The sequence below is a fragment of the Perissodus microlepis genome, chromosome 18 (genome assembly GCF_051167445.1).
Source record: "Perissodus microlepis isolate ML-2025 ecotype Zambia chromosome 18, ASM5116744v1, whole genome shotgun sequence".
Taxonomy (NCBI): Eukaryota; Metazoa; Chordata; class Actinopteri; order Cichliformes; family Cichlidae; genus Perissodus; species Perissodus microlepis.
Window position 1 is genome coordinate 32,867,751 of NC_140478.1, and position 16,536 is coordinate 32,884,286.

Below are 16,536 nucleotides of genomic sequence, written 5' to 3' on the forward strand. Positions count from 1 at the left end.
CAAAACACTGTGTTTCCTCCAAACTCAGCAGGAGGTGAAATGTGCTTTCATCTGTGGCGACTGAAAATAAACGTCTGTGGCTGTCTTTGGTTTTTGAATAAAACTCTAACCCCGAGCACATCCTGAACCTTTTATATCTCCCTGAACGCACCACGGCGATAATAACTACAGTAAACAGTTTAATTAAAAGGAAAGAACAAAAAATATTTTTCCTCTTGGAAAAATCTTGATTCCTCATCAGAACTATTCCATAACTTTGATAGATGACCTCATATTTACTGTTTTAAACATACTTTAAACAGTAAATATTTAATATTAGTACTCAGATTTTCTTTAATGTGATATCTTTCATATATTATATAGAATTCATTTTATACACATTTGTATGTGCTTTATGTAAGCTTTCCACATGGTTTAACATGAATTATCACATTTAAGTTATGCTAAGCTTTAACATAAACTTTGTTAAGTTGTATTAAAAATATTCAAATTCCTTATATAATCCCAACTAGTCTTTTAACTAACTGATCACAGTGATTATAGTAATAAAGAGATGTTACAAACTTTATTTATTACATCTCTTTATTACATTATGTTGGGAGACATGACTGTTGTTCCTGGGATCTGCTGGATCCACTCGACTGCACCGAGTGCTCCGATCACCACGGGGACCACCGTCACCTTCACCCTCCACATCCTCTCCAGCTCTTCTCTGAGCCCTTGGTATTTCTCCAGCTTCTCGTGTTCCTTCTTCCTGATATTGCTGTCATTCGGGACCGCTACATCGATCACTACGGCCGTCTTCTTCTGTTTGTCTACCACCACTATGTCCGGTTGGTTAGCCACCACCATTTTGTCCGTCTGTATCTGGAAGTCCCACAGGATCTTAGCTCGGTCATTCTCCACCACCCTTGGGGGCGTCTCCCATTTTGACCTCGGCACTTCCAGGCCATACTCGCACAGATGTTCCTGTACACTATGCCGGCCACTTGGTTATGGCGTTCCATGTATGCCCTGCCTGCTAGCATCTTGCACCCTGCTGTTATGTGCTGGATTGTCTCATCTTTACACAGCCTGCACCTGGGGTCTTGCCTGGTGTGATAGACGCCAGCTTCTATGGATCTTGTGCTCAGTGCTTGTTCTTGTGCTGCCATGATTAGTGCCTCTGTGCTGTCTTTCAGCGCAGCCACTGGTAGGATTTCTGGATATCAGCCACCTCCTCTATCTGGCGCTGCTACATACCGTAAAACGCGCATTAATCCAAGCACAATGGAACGATTTATTTTAAGTTCAGAAACTAAAGGTCAAAATTCAATAAATGATCCTTGAAATAAATAAAAGAAAGTCCAGAGAGGAATCAACCAAAATAAGAAACACTGGTTAAAGCTGGTGTCTGAGTTTCACTCCCTGGTTATTTAAAAGTTAATAATAATAATGATAATAATAAAATAAAATGGTAAAATAAAAAACAACTGCTAACAGACTAAAGATAAAGATAAACCGGGCCTAAAACTGAGCCGTGGGGGACGCCACCTGTCTATTTTCTTCTGCTTATGCCAGTCAGGGTCCATCCCAGCTGCAGTAGGCCGAGGCGGGGCACACCTGGACAGGTCAGTCACGGGGCTTTGTGTTTTCTCTAAGGTCCACACATTAGATTGTAAAACCCTCTGACATGGCTGTTGCTGTGAATGGTCAGCTTCTTCACTGTTGCTGGTTTAATCTGAACTCTCAGCAGCTGCATGCAGAGTTCATGTTCAGGAAACATCTGTCATGTTTTCCACATCTGGAACAGAGCGCAGATTCACTTCATTCAGAGAAATCTGATTTTTAATTCTCCGTCCTGTGAGACGTCTTTGTGTTGTACAAATGCAAATGTGAAGCTCCAGGACAACGGCTCACACTGTTACAACACACACACACACACACACACTGGAGCCATCATATCCTCTGACTGACGGTGTGTGTTTTGTGAATCACACGTGAATAAGTGTGGCCTGTACATGCAGCGTGTACGGACCTGCAGCAGGAGAGGAGTTAAAAGGCATCACTCTGAGGAGCTGTGCAGGAGTTTTTCCATCAGCTGCAGCTTTCGGATCTGATTTCAGGATTCACACAACATGAGGAACGGATGGATTTCACTCTGCGGGCTTCTGTTTGCTGTCTGCGCCGTCCGGGCGACCTACAGATACTACTGTAAGTGGCTCGACTTCTTCTTTTACTGCTATCAGCAAGATGCTGAAAGACATTAAGATCCTTTAACTCTCTTCTTTAAACTCTAACCAACATACCTGAGCTCAGCCTGCTAATAGCTGTGGTAATGTTTAGGAGAGGCAACAACAACGTTATGAAATCAAGACGACAAACATAGGTCGGTAAGATGGGACGTTAAAAAACGACGTACTGATCCTCCATCAGTTAATATATGTTCCTCATTTTATAATAACAATAATCATTAAATACTGATTTCAGAGGTAATACAGTATTTATTGCTGTGGATTTAATATGTTTGTTTTAAAGGCTCAGTCTGGTGATTTTGTTAATTATTGAAAAACGTGTTCAGCGCACAAACAAAGGAATCAAAGAAAATCACAGAGGGGAGGCAGCTGTGATATTAATGAAGTGTGTGAAGATAATATGAGATAAGACTGTGAGTTATTCATATTCATGTCACTCGTGTCTGAAAGTCTGCCGGTGCAGACATGAAGCTGCTGGGACAACTGCAGATCAGATAAAGCTTCAGCGATGAGTCAGAGGGAACACAGCAGAGCCCAGAAGTACGATTTCTGAATCATTTTTAGTAAATTGCTCCTCAGATTTGATTAACAATAAGACACAAACAGCTGAATTAAGAAATCTCACTAAAGAAGTTTAAATAGACACGAAGGCTGATCCTTAAATTACGAGAAAACCGTGACTATAAAACTTTGACTTCAGGACAAAATAAAACGTTTAAAGAAAGTAAAAGAACAACAACATGCAGCTTAACAAAACCCGTTCACACACACGAGTCAGAACAGGAAGGCTTTCTATAACTTTTCATTAGGATCATTTCATTTTTCAAATTTGTCTTAAAAGATAACAAAGACTAGCTGGTGGAAAAAGGGAGACACCCATGGGTGAGGCTCACGAGAACCTGAGCTGTCAGAGGAGAACTGCCTGCCCCTCAGGGAGAGAAATTATTATCTGCTGAACTTTTAACTGAAGAAAAGAATCCAGCCTCATACACTGAGACGATAGATAGATAGATAGATAGATAGATAGATAGATAGATAGATAGATAGATAGATAGATAGATAGATAGATAGATAGATAGATAGATAGATAGATTCAGCAGCGAGTGAACATGGATGCAAAGATGCATCAGTGTCATAACAAAGGATTTAAACTCACTATTCGCTTTGGTTTGGATATCAAGCTAGCCGGGTTAAGGAAACGTGGAAATATCTCATGAAAGTGTGAATATCTCAGTTTTACAGGCTTTGCTGTAAAAATACTGCGTTTTGTGGCGTAGAGCTGCTGAATCCAATAAGAACCAGGACTCCTCTGGTCAGGTCACGCCCAGCGATTGTTTTACGCTAATGTTATTTTTACAGTCTAATGTGAGTTTTTATGCTAATAAGAGTTTGCTGTGGTTACTACAGGAGCCGAAACGAGATGAATCAAAGCAGCGAAATGTTGTAAATATGTTCATGGATTCAAAATATTTGCAGAATACCACAAAGTCAAATATTTACCCAAAATGAGAGAAATGTAAAACCTGCATTGTTCATTAAGATACATGCAGCTCTTTATTTTCTGATTTATTAATAAGCAGTGATTATTTTTATTATATTGGGCTGTTTGGCCTTTACTGCTGCTGAGTCAGTGCTGAATACAGGACAGACTGCGAGTGACTGTCAAATCATGAAGGTGATGAAAACCACGTCATCACCCGCAGGAGCAAAAACGCAGTTAAATTATTCCCCAAAAACAACTTAAAGGTGGGAGGCAGTGCACTTTTCTACAAACTGTTTCAAAGCTTACAAAAGCATCACCAAGTGCAGACGTTTGGCATGTGCAGTGTTTTATCAGCTGAATCATGACATGAGTCAGTGCTCACAGACGGTGCTTTAGTCTTTTATTTGTTAAAGTATTAACCTGAGATTAAAGATGTAACCAGATTCTGAGTTTACACTGTGATGTAAGAAGAACCGTCTCTAGGTGTGTCTTTGTTGTTTTTCATTCCTCCGGGGAAAAGAAATCAGAGTTATGAAACAGTGAACACGTTCCCTTTGGAGAGAAAATGTTTCTTTAGGCTGAATATTTAGAGGCGCACAAGTTGGAAACTGTCCGATGAGAGACACAACACCTAAGCTCACCGCTGCCGGAGGCAATCAGGTGAACAAAAAGATTATAAGAGAGTGAGTCAGTGTCACTGATGTACTCTGAACTGTAGAGAACGAGCTGTTCACGTCTGCTGAATCTGACGGTCAGACAAACACACCTCAGCCTCCCTCTGAGCGCTTACATCAAAGAAGAAATTGATTACAGTCACTGTCGAGGTATTCGGATTCATACGGGGAGAAAAAACATCACAGTGAGGTTAAAATGTTCCTGCCAGGACAGGATGTGTTCAAGAAAACCCCAAAAGTCAGACACACCCTATGAGCAGCACTTGGTGACGGTGGGAAGGAACAAGAGGAGACGTCCAACAGAACCAGGGAGGGGGCAGCCCTCTGCCACCGATCGCTGGGGGATATTTTCTCAACACAGTTTCAAAAAAACCCAAAACCCTGTTTAAAATGAGTTTTTCCTCATCAACTGTCTGAGGTTTACGTTGAGCTCAGGACAGTAACACAGGGACATGAAACATTTCCTCTGCCTCCAAACTTCATGCTGATGAAGTCCAGCGGTGTTAATGTGATGCATGTGCCAGGCTCAAGAGATGTTTGGGTGATTGAGGTTACCTCACCTGAGTAAACAGCTGGTGCCACAGTTAGTTTTTGATCCATGCATCAGCTCGGATTCTCCTGACGGCACAACAAAGAGAAGCGTGGCTTATTGACGCTGACACACGGGAGATAATCTGCAAGTCTGAGTTGAAGTTTGAGTGAAATCTCTGGCCTTCACGGTAACTTGGTAAAACTGGTTTCTGTAACTTGATCCCAGCTGTCGGTCAGACTCCCGATCGTCCTGATGTCGGTCAGGGGCGAACGTTCAGTTCAGTTCAGTTCAGTTCTTTTTTATTTCAAACATATACATTCACCAACGTTTCATAAAATCATTCCATGCAGTTGTTTGAAAAGGAGTAGGCAGAAGTATATACTTATTTAGCCCTACCCCCTCAGGTTTACATCCTCATCTAAATTTGAACAACAAACGTGTACAACGCCTTCAACTTAGAACATAACATCACAAAAAAATATTTTCACATGTTCAGCTAAAACTATATTTAGATTTGCTAATTTGCAGAAGAAAATAAACATGAGTTTGACTGCTGTCTTGGGTTAATTGCATTTTCTTCATTCTTATATTTATTTAAAATTTCTTTTTTGAGTTTTATTTTAAACTGGTTTATATCACCACTGACCTTTATTTCTTCTTCTAACTCATTCCAGAATTTAACTCCCGCTATTGAAATAGACATCCTTTTCAATGTTGTTCTTACTCTTTGTAATTTTAAATTCCACTTCCCTCTAAAATTATACCTCCCTTCTCTTTCTAAGAACCATTTACTTATTTCGATTGGGAGCATCCCTTTCCTTACCTTATATATTATTTGCACTGTTTTAAACTTCACCAGATCCTGGAATTTTATAGCTTGCGTCCTAATAAAGAGTGCGTTTGTGTGAGCCCTATACCCCTCCTGATTTATTAGTCTAATGGCCCTTTTCTGCATTATCATTATAGTCTGAATATTACTTTTATATGTGTTTCCCTAAACCTCTACACAATAACTCATGTATGGTAATAGCAAAGCACAATATAACATATACAATGTTTTCCTATCCAGAAATTTTTTTACTTTCCCCAAGACAGCAATGCCCCGAGCTAACTCTCCCCTCACATAAGTGATGTGTGATTTCCAACAGGCCTTATGATCAATGATCACACCAAGAAATTTTATGGCATTAACCCTTTCTAGATATATATTATCAACACAAATTTCAATGTTAATGTTTTTCTTATAGTTTCCGAATAACATAAATTTTGTTTTATTTAAATTTAAGGACAATTTGTTTCTATCAAACCACTTCTTTAATATCTTTAACTCCTGTGCGATCACCTCCAAAACCTGTTGAAATTCCACACCTGAACAAAGTATATTGGTATCATCTGCAAAAAGTTTGCACGTGTGTTGTGCAAATATTGACGCAATAATGCTTCAGTGGCACAGTTTAACACACAAACACCAAACAGACCCAAAACACATGTGAGGTCATAGAAAAAGATCTGCGGCAGCTTATTAGCTGCAGTGACATCATATCCTGTGGCTGCAGTGACATCATATCCTCCTGAATGAGAACAGTTTGGTGGTCATCCCCTTTCTGCTGCATTGCCAGGACGGTCACTGCGAAGGGTCCAATAATAAAATCATGAAATGTTTCTCTGTACCAGGCTGTCCCTGCAGACTGCAGGCTGCCTTGTGATTCACTTTTTTCATCATTGCTCTGGTTTACCACAAACTGCTGTTGCTGCATTCGCTGCGGGTGAGATCGACCCTCTCTGCTAACAGCAGGAACAAGCAGCAGCCTGTTGAAACTCTCCCTCAGTTTCAATCAAAGCTTTAAAGGAGCGGGTGCAAGTCTTTTCAGGGCTGCTTTTCTGAGCCGTGATCCCGGTGAGCTCGCTGCAGACAGAAGGGGCTGAGGTGCGCAGCTGTTTTGGGCGGGGCTGGTCGGATTGTGATGATTTGTGTGCAGGCTCTTGCTGGGATTTCAGAACAAACCACAAAACATATGAAACGCTTCACACTCTGTAAACATCTCTAATGCTCCTGTTTGTTAGATTAAAGCTCAGGAAGCTTGTGGATGTGGACGTGGATGTGCCTTCTTTTCTTTCACCATCACAATACGAACAAAACAAGTAATTCACATGCAAGCTGAAGGGAAAGTGGAGAACAGAAGAAAGTGCAAAACTGAAATGTAAACAGCCAGCTTCCTCCCACAGTCCTTACAATAATGCAAGCACTTCCTGTGGTCAGACTAGAAAAGCACCAGTCCAACACCTGTGAAGCCACAAAAATACATGGAAGTGCATCTACAAACAGTTTCGTCTATTATTGTACAAAAAATCATTTAAAAGAAATCAAAATAAACTTGACCTTTGACCTCTTACTTTCTCATGCAGCGATAATGCGTTGTGAGTGCAATGGGAGATCTCAGTACTGCCTGCACGACGCGTTGGGTTTGCACTGCGTCGACTGTCAGGGAAACACGGAAGGCCGCAACTGCGAGCGCTGCAAGGATGGCTTCTACCTGCAGGGGGCAGGACAGAGCTGCTCGCCCTGCCGCTGCAACCCTACAGGTGAGTGCAAGTCTCACAAAACCCTTATGTGTGGAAAATGTTAGACGTACAAACCAGAGCGCAGAGGTGGGAGGATCAATTCAAATATCCATAGTATCAGTACCAACGCTGGTACCAGATCAGATCGATACAATCCTCCACATGTCCTGTAAGTTCATTATGTTTTTATTGGAAACGAAAACTACACCTCAAACATGCCTCATCAAAACTGTGTGAACCTTTCTGTGTTCCTGGCACGTCTTTAGAGACGACACATTTACATTCCCGGTCTCATAAAACACAGTTTCCAAACACATGATAGGCTGAACGTTTTTGCTTCAATGCGTTAACTCATTGCTGTGGAAAAATGAAGCTGCAGTTCCTTTAATGGCCACTTGGGGCTGACGACAAACCGATGTCGTCGTTTACTTGTGTTGTTCTGACCGGGCTTGTTTTTCCTCAGGTTCTGTCAGCAAGTCATGTGACAGCACGGGGCGCTGCAGCTGTAAAGAAGGCGTCACAGGAGACAAATGTGACCGCTGCCCCAACGGACCAATCGGAGCTGACGGCTGCCCCCAAAGGTGAGAGACAAATGCTACCTCATATGCTTCAATTCTCAACACCTTCACCTTCAGTGCACTTTAATGCATGTCATTGCTTAAATTTGGTGTCTTTTATTTGATGAATGGTTTTGTAACTGCAGTTAAAAAATGTTTAAATTGAATTCTGTCTTCAGTCACTTTACTTACACTTCACTTTACAGTTTTCAGTCCTTAACTTCAGCCCACAGCTCTTTTCTATTGATTTCAGTGCTTGGCTTCCATCTTTCCATTACAGGTTTTTAAGTAGCTTTAAGTACTTTATGTGCTTCAGATTAATACAAACACATCTGAGCAGTTTTAAACAGCCCACTTCTTCCACAGCCTTCTTTGCATTATTTTTCAGTTTTTAGTTCACAGAACCTGTCTTATTTTGATAGTACATGGCTCACTTCCTGTTGTTTCTTGCGTTTTCAGCCGTCAGCCCAGGCAGGAATCTGAGAGTCTGACTCTGCCGTGTTTCTGTTACGGCCACAGCAGCCGATGTTCAGCACCATCCGGTTACTCGGTCCACAAAATCACCTCCACCTTCACCACCGGTAAACCTTTCTCCTTCGTTACCTTCATAATAAAAGAACCCTAACATTTCCTACATTTCAAAGTAAAAGTGCACAATAAGTGAGGTGACAGACTCTGGTGTGCTTCAGGTGTGGAGGACTGGAAGGTGGGGACGATGCAAGGTGAGACTCCAGCCGATACTCACTTCCGCTGGTCACCGAAACACCAGGACGTGGAGGTGATCTCCAAAAACAGCCTGCCGGTTTACCTGTATGCCCCAGGTGAGTCAAGCCCCACCTCTTCTAACAGCATAGCCCCACCCACACTTCTTTGTCTTTCTTTTCATTCCTGTCATGACTGATGTTCTCCTTTCTCACAGACTCTTACCTCGGGAACCAGCTGCTGAGTTACGGCCAGAACCTCTCCTTCTCGCTGCGTTTGGACCGCGGCGTCCGATACCCGTCCGTCAACGACGTGATCCTGGAGGGTGGCGGCTTAAGAGTCGCTGCCTCTCTGGGTGACCTGCGATCTGTGGTCCCCTGTGGTCAGAAGATCACCTACAGCTTCAGGTCAGAAAATCCACGGTGTGAAGTCGCTGAAAGTTTGATGGTTTTGTCTGAAGTGCTAAACATGACGTGGAGAACAGATTTGATTGGTCGGGTGTTATTATTGGTCAGATAATTGGAGTAAAAAGGCTCAGAGGTCCAGCTAGCAGCTACAGCCACCTGTGTCACCATCCACCTGTCAGTCAAAGAGGCCACGCCCGCAATAATGCAAACTTTAAAACTTAAGTCTTAACTCCCACGGGAGTCTGCTGGAGCCCCTGGTGGGCATTAGTGGGACTGTCACTGCTGCTTTCTCCTGACAGTTTCTGCTTTATAAATGAATGTTAGTGAAAGTCATTGAACTTTAATGCATTGTTCCAGCCGCCTGCAGCAGCTCTGCAGTTTGAGAACACTGGCCTGAAATATCAGGTGTCGTGTTTTGATGAGGCAGAATAGCTCCCACTTACACTGTGACTGTCATCTGTGTGACATCATTTGTCCAGCAGGAATGTGAAAACGTTTCCAGCCCAGCTATCAAAGGTTCAGACAGCCAGGCTTCTCTGAGGCGTGAACATTCCTGAGGTGAGGCTGTTAATCACAACAAGTAGAGACGCAGCAAGAATCTCAGGTACTCCGTTAGTACCTGGCTGTTTACGAGGGATTTACTGCATGAGCGATGTGGAGAAAGTGGGTGGAACAACACTGCTCCATTAAACGTGGAGTCTGACCTGCAGATGTTCTTCATGCCTCTCTCCTCATGCACATGTGGATGAAACTATGATGGACCTTCGGAGCTGAATGCAATGAGCCGAATCAGAATTTCTCTCAGACACTGATACATTTAATGAGATTTAATGTCATCGTGACACCTGATTTGAAACATTCTTGTTTGCACATCTGGCTACACATCTGGATTGATTTAGTCAAGAAGTCACTTGCAGTCCAAATATTAGCAAAGCAATAAGAAGAAACACAAAAACGATTCATCAAGATGATTCCTGTTTTCTCAGAGGTTCATGAGGTTCCATGATGAAGGACAGTACAGGGAGAAGACGTCGTCTTCCTGAAACATTGTTTGAACTTCTTCTGTCTTTTTCTGAACAGGCTGGACGAGCGGCCCGGAAGCAAGTGGAGGCCTCAGCTCTCCACCCTGCAGTTCCAGACGCTCCTGCAGAACCTCACAGCCATCAAGATCCGAGCCACGTTTGGAGACACCGGTGAGCCCTTTTTCTTCTCTTCCACAGAGAAGAAACAGATAAAATCCAAGAAAAGAACAACAAAGAGTGAAGGATAAGCGGCTCTCGCACACAGTTTCATGATTTGTTGTTTCTTTTTTCAGGACGTGGCTACCTCGATAGCGTGCAGCTGGTGACTGCACAGCGTGGAGACGGCGTCCCGGCCCGCTGGGTGCACACCTGCAGCTGCCCGCTGGGTCATGAGGGCGAGTTCTGTCAGCGGTGTGCGCCCGGTTTCAAACGCAGAGACCCCGCAGATGGAGCCTTCAGCCCCTGTGAGCCCTGCAGCTGCAGAGGAGGCAGCTGCGACCCGCAAACTGGAGACTGTTACTCTGCCGATGAGACGCCCGCGGATCAGAGCTGTTCCCAGGGCTTCTACAGAGACCCGAGGCGGCCGGAGACCTGCGTGAGGTGTCCCTGCGCGGACGGCGTGTCCTGCTCACTGGGTCCTGGTTCTCTGGAGCCTCGCTGTGAGAGGTGCCCATCAGGAACCTCTGGTGAGACGACATCAACAACATGATGTTTAGTTGATGTTTTGTTTCAGTTCTTAAAACGTCTTTAGTTGAATTTGAATAATTCTAGAATATTCTAACCTGACTGTGTGTCTCTGTCCTCAGGTCCTCGCTGTGACGTTTGTCAGGAAGGTTATTATGGCGACCCCCTGGGTACCGGAGGCGTGCAGCGTCCCTGCATACCCTGCCACTGTAATGGTCACCTCGACGTCAGAGTGCTGGGAAGCTGCGACCGCAACAACGGCGAATGCCTGAAGTGCGTGAACAACACGAAGGGATGGCACTGTGAGGACTGCGTGAGAGGTTTCTACCACAGGCGGCCCACCGACGCCTGCAAACGTAAGAACGACGCACAGTCAGAGGAGTTTCTGATGTAGACGTCTGGGTTTCATCTGCACGGAAATTGAAATCTTTGTGTTCTTTACTGTAAAATTGAATCTTAGATGTCAGAAAGCAGTAAAACAGTTTTTTTTACAAACAGAACTAACTGACATGTTTCAGTTTCATGAGCTGCTCAGAGAGAAGCTGTTTAATAATCTTTTAAGCTCACAGCAAAGAAAATCATCAGAATTGTGGTTTTTGATGGTGGTGTTGGGTTGCAAAGCAGCATGCAGCTGCCCAGCAACTGTGTGCAGCTACAACAGCTTAAACATGGCTGCGGTTACCTCGAGGTGGATGTGTTAAAGTGTATCAGCTGATCAACGCTAAGCTCAATTTTGGGTTTTTTTGGTGCTGTATTGATCATCTACTTAATGAATATGCAGAATAAGCATCAGTTACAGAAAACAGTGAAGTGAAAATTGAATTTAAATTTGAACCAAGTTTAAAAAACAACGTGATCATTAATTTGAGCAAAGCTAGTTTATATTAAAGTTTCAAAGACCTTTAAAGCACAAAACATTGGCCCACATCTGGAAACTTCTCAACACCCCCACAGGTAGAATGCTGCCCCCTGCTGGTGCACCTTTTAATTACACTTTTTGTGCTGTGACGGTTTTCCCAGATGTGATCCAGCAGTAACATTTTTTCCTGTTTTCCCGTCAGCGTGTAACTGTGACGTCCAGCGCTCGGAGTCCGATCAATGCGATGCTTCCGGGCAGTGTCGGTGCAGACCGGGCTTCGAGGGTCTGAGGTGCCAACGATCCAGCTGCCCCGCCTGTTTCACCCCCATCAACGCAAAGGTGGGGTACCTGTAACAGGCGCCTGCTGTCATACATACAAGTGTTAAGTTTATTTTACAGAGCGCCCCCTGCTGTGTGGATGCTATATTTTCTATATCATACCACCTGAGGCTTTGAGATATTACATTTTCAGTTTATGATCATCATAATAAAACAATATTATCACAATATCACCCTATAGAAACTCTGAAGTTTCATCTGCTTATTAAGACACTGTGGCATCTAAACGTATTTCTTTTGGCTCAGATGGCTGCTTATGCTGCCAAACTGAGGGACCTGGAGTCTTTGTTCTCTGACATGGACGGAGGATTGAAACCAGCTAATAATGCTGAGATAGAGGCCGCTCTGACAGATGCTATGAAGCAGGTGGACGGCATGATGGAAGACGCCAAGCAACTCAAAAGTAAGACAGCATCTAACCCTCTGTGCCATCACCTGAAGGTTTTTAGGACCCAGTACCAATTTGCCAAACACTAAACTAAACCTGTGACTGCTGAACATGTTGTGACTTCTTGTATGTTAAAAGTAAAATATGTGAGTATAATGGGAAAATGTACTAATTCCTATGTTTATAAGTGATCAGTCAGCTGCTGTTTGTTACAGTTACAGTTGGTAAAAATAAAAAAAATCCACATTGTAGAAGCTTTAATAAGAAATTTTTACTCAATAACTTGGTTAAGTGAACTTGCAGTTTTTAGAAGAACTTAGTAGACCTGCAGCCGAATGGTTTCACTCAGGTTTCCATAGCAGATGTACTGGAGAAAGTTTCATTGGTTAAAACAAAGTCGATTTCTTATTGTTTGTCTCTAACAGCAGTGGAGAAGAGGCTGCAGGACCACCTGTCGTTCATCAGCAAGCGGCAGCTGGACGAGGAGCAGGATCTCCTAAACATCAAGAACACAGCCGCTAACATCAAACTGCAGCAACAGAAGTACAAGACGAAGGTGGGGGAGGTCCAGAAGCTGATCGAGGAGATGAAAGTCCAGCTGGAGAAGGCCAAATCTGACCTCAAGTTCACTGTAAGGCTCCACGCTGACAGATGCAGAGATGAACACATCATGTCGTGTTTGACAGAATCATTATTTTATTTCAGAGGGGTTGTGTTGTATTTGGGTGTGCGTGTGTGTGTATTTGGAGGCAACAGCAAAGGTTTAGAGAAGACAAGAAATTTTGGGAAAACAGAAGCTGACAAATTGGCAACGATGTTTTCTTGTCTAACCTCTGTTTATTTTTCAGGATGTACCTCAAAGCGACTCTCCGGTGGGTTCAAACGACCTGTCTTCACTGGTGACGACGGCTACCAACCTGGCTAACAAGTAAGTGTTGATTTCACAAATCAGTAAGACGTTTTTTGGCTACCATGCAGACCGGTCCACGTTACCCACCGTCTCTAACGCCGACGCCTTTGCCTTCTAGTCATCAGATGTTCGCAGACACTGTGGAAGAAAACGCTAGAAAGGCTCTGAGTGACTCGCAGCAGAGTCTGACTCTGGTCAGAAACCTCATGAACAGAGAGAACAAAGTGAAAGAGCTGATTGGAGACCTGAAAACCATGTAAGTATCTCCTCTGAGCTTCAGAGACAAAGACTCTTTTAGACTCTGAATCAACCACTTTGTTGATTTACGTGCACTTTGCATGTAAAAGCTTCAGATTTGTTAATGACAGCAGAATCTAAACCCGGTGCCTAAAGACTAAACTAGAGCAACCTGCGTGTGTCCAGGTATGAACAGACTTCAGCTCAGGTGAAGGGTTTTGAGAACCAAGCCAAACGTCTAAGCAGCGATGCCATAGAGGAGAGCAAAATGGCGGACGGCATGTTGAAAGACATCGCCAACATGGAGCAAAACCTCCCCCCATCTCTGCAGGTAATGGCTGGAGAGGACAGATTCTTCTTTTTATTATCATCTACTTGTTCAGTGTCTCTAACCTCCTTTGTTCTCCCATGATGCACAGGGGGCGATTGATGCGATGCGTTCCAGGGTGGATGGAGTGACAGAGGCGATGGATGAGAACCTCGCAGGCATTGATGCGCTGCAGCGGGGCATCCTGAGAGACGAGGCTGTTGCTGAGGACCTGCTGGCCAACGGCAAAGCTGCCCAGCAGGTACTAAAGTGTCACAGATTCACCTCTGATGAGCAGGAGATGTCCAGTTAAAGGGGGAAATGGCTAAATGACCAAAATCGTTTGAGTATCAGTAAACATGTTTATTTCTGCTGTAACGTTGGACGTGTTCTCAATCTCTCGCTGCAGGAGTACAACGGCCTCGTGGACAGAGTCAATGTTGCCAAAGCTGACACCGAAGGAGCCATCAAACTCATCAACAGCAAAAGTGATGAGCTAGAAGATGCCCTGAAAACCCTGAAAGGTAGGCTCACCGAGCGATGGGGCGGCACTCACCGAGCGATGGGGCGGCACTCACCACCATAACTCTAGCAGCAGACTGATGCCACTCTTCTTTCTTCTCAGGCTTCGACCAGCAGATCGCAGGCAGCAAAACAAAGGCAGACGCTGCCATCAAGCGTCTCCCTGACATCAAGACCACCATCCAGCAGTCTGCTGGCAATAATAATGCAACGCTGTCCATCCTGGGAGATGTTCAGGACAGTTATGATAACGCCCTGGAAAACATCAACAAGCTCGGGGACATGGTCACTGGTCTGGAGGTAGCATGAATACTGTGGCGTTACTTTATGACGCATTCTTTATGTTGGAAATGATAAAACAGGCGAGACGTCAGGGACAAGTTTACGTTTGTTGAAGAAACCAGCTGTAGAATTTACTCTCTGTGAAATTTTTTAAACAAATGTGTTTGATTGGTTATTTTTTAAGTTGAACGGTGACTTTTGTTAAACTGCTCTTTTGTCTTTACCCTTCAGAGAGAATTTGCATCTTTGCCAGCTCATGACAATATACTGGAAGAAGCTACCAAACTGAACAGAGAGGCGACTAACCTGAAAACAACAGCGGGAGGCGTTGTTGGAGATCTGGCCTCCAAGCTGGAGAAAGCTGAAAACCTGCATGCTGACGCCCAGGAGGTAAACTGACCACACTGAAGTAACCTGTCACAGACGCACAGACACACTCGTATAAAACGATGGACACGGGGTTAAAGATGTAAATGTTTCCCCTGCAGGCGTCTTTGGGAGCGGGTGGAGCTTACAACAACGCCAGGCTGGTCAGCGAGGAAGTGCAGAAAACTCTGCGAGAGGTCCAGGGTCTGCTGGCTAAAACCAGTACGTACACTTTTTATCTGACTCACACTTTGGGATTTTAACCTCGGCTGAAGTCCTGTTTTATTTATGAATTTGCAACGTGTTGCTTTTTATCTCCAAAAGTTGATTCTGTTCATCTGGACGTAGCGTTTGTGGGAAACGCTACATCCAGATGAACAGAATCAACTTTTGGAGAATTACTTTCCTGGATGATTGAGATGCATCAAGACGTTGCTTTTTAATGTGGTCAGCTTCACAATCTCCAGAAAGGCCTGAGCGCCCTTCTGAGACAGCACGAGCTGCTTCCTCACCGTGTCTACTCTGTTTTCTCAGACCAGTCCAGTGCTGTGGATTTAAAGAAGGTGAAGCAGCTGGAGGACTCGTTGGCTGGTGCTAAGAAAGCTGTGGAGGGCAATTTGAGCCCCCGACTCAGGAACATGGAGGAGCAGGAGGCCGCACACATGCGCCAGCTCAACTCGATCAACCGCGACATCGACACCATCCTGGCAGACATCGCTAACCTCGGGCAGATCCTGGCATCCATCCCCGTAGGCTGCTACAACAGCCCACCCATCGAGGAGGCCTAAAGCGTGACCTGACTTACTGCCAGTGGACATCACTTTGTGTTTTTGCACTTTTCAACTACTGACAACCTTCTTTTTGTCTGTAATACATAAAAATATTGAATTATTTAGAATCCATATCTAACGTGCTAACTAGTTTCTAAACCTCTGAGTTTGAATCTTGCTTTTTAAAATTTAAAGACAAATCACCTCCGATTTTTTCATTCATTTGTCCCTAAATCTAAACTGTATGACACCTTAAACTCATCAGGTAGGCACAAGACATGTGCTCCTTAAACATTATTTTTCTCTATTAAATGATTTTGTCTAAATCATTCAGTTTTTAGTAAAAGGATCTTTTGGAGCAGATTAATGCACTGCTGTTTCCTTCTACGCTCAGCAGGGAGTATCTGCTGTTTTTATAAAAATATATTCTGTGTGTTTGCATTCTGTATGTGAATATATGTTAGAGTATTTATAACTGTACATACACCATCGTTTTTAAACCTTCATGAATTCAGTGTTTTTGTTCTACCAAGTCTGACCACCAAGAATATTTATATGAAAATAAAAGATAAAAGTTCTGACATTTAAAACATGTTTCACTTCATTATTCATCACTTCTTAGATTTATGTAACTGGTATTTCTGTGTGTGGGTCAAACATCCGACGCAACAGACCGGACGCTGAAGACGAGCAGGATGA

General features: G+C 43.7%; 1 protein-coding gene across 1 annotated transcript; it reads left to right on the plus strand.

The window, feature by feature from the left end:
- Window positions 1-575: 575 nt before the first annotated feature.
- lamc2 (laminin, gamma 2) lies at window positions 576-16,525 on the plus strand. Its single transcript, XM_084912349.1, has 21 exons — window positions 576-2,193; window positions 7,330-7,506; window positions 7,949-8,066; window positions 8,502-8,623; window positions 8,732-8,863; window positions 8,962-9,151; window positions 10,232-10,344; window positions 10,467-10,859; window positions 10,980-11,213; window positions 11,919-12,055; window positions 12,302-12,458; window positions 12,869-13,074; window positions 13,292-13,371; window positions 13,472-13,609; window positions 13,777-13,921; window positions 14,010-14,159; window positions 14,307-14,421; window positions 14,523-14,719; window positions 14,933-15,091; window positions 15,190-15,289; window positions 15,602-16,525. The coding sequence occupies exons 1-21, from the start codon at window positions 2,118-2,120 to the stop codon at window positions 15,853-15,855; spliced, it is 3,393 nt and encodes a 1,130-aa protein (XP_084768475.1). The 5' UTR covers window positions 576-2,117; the 3' UTR covers window positions 15,856-16,525.
- The last annotated feature ends 11 nt before the right edge of the window (window positions 16,526-16,536 follow it).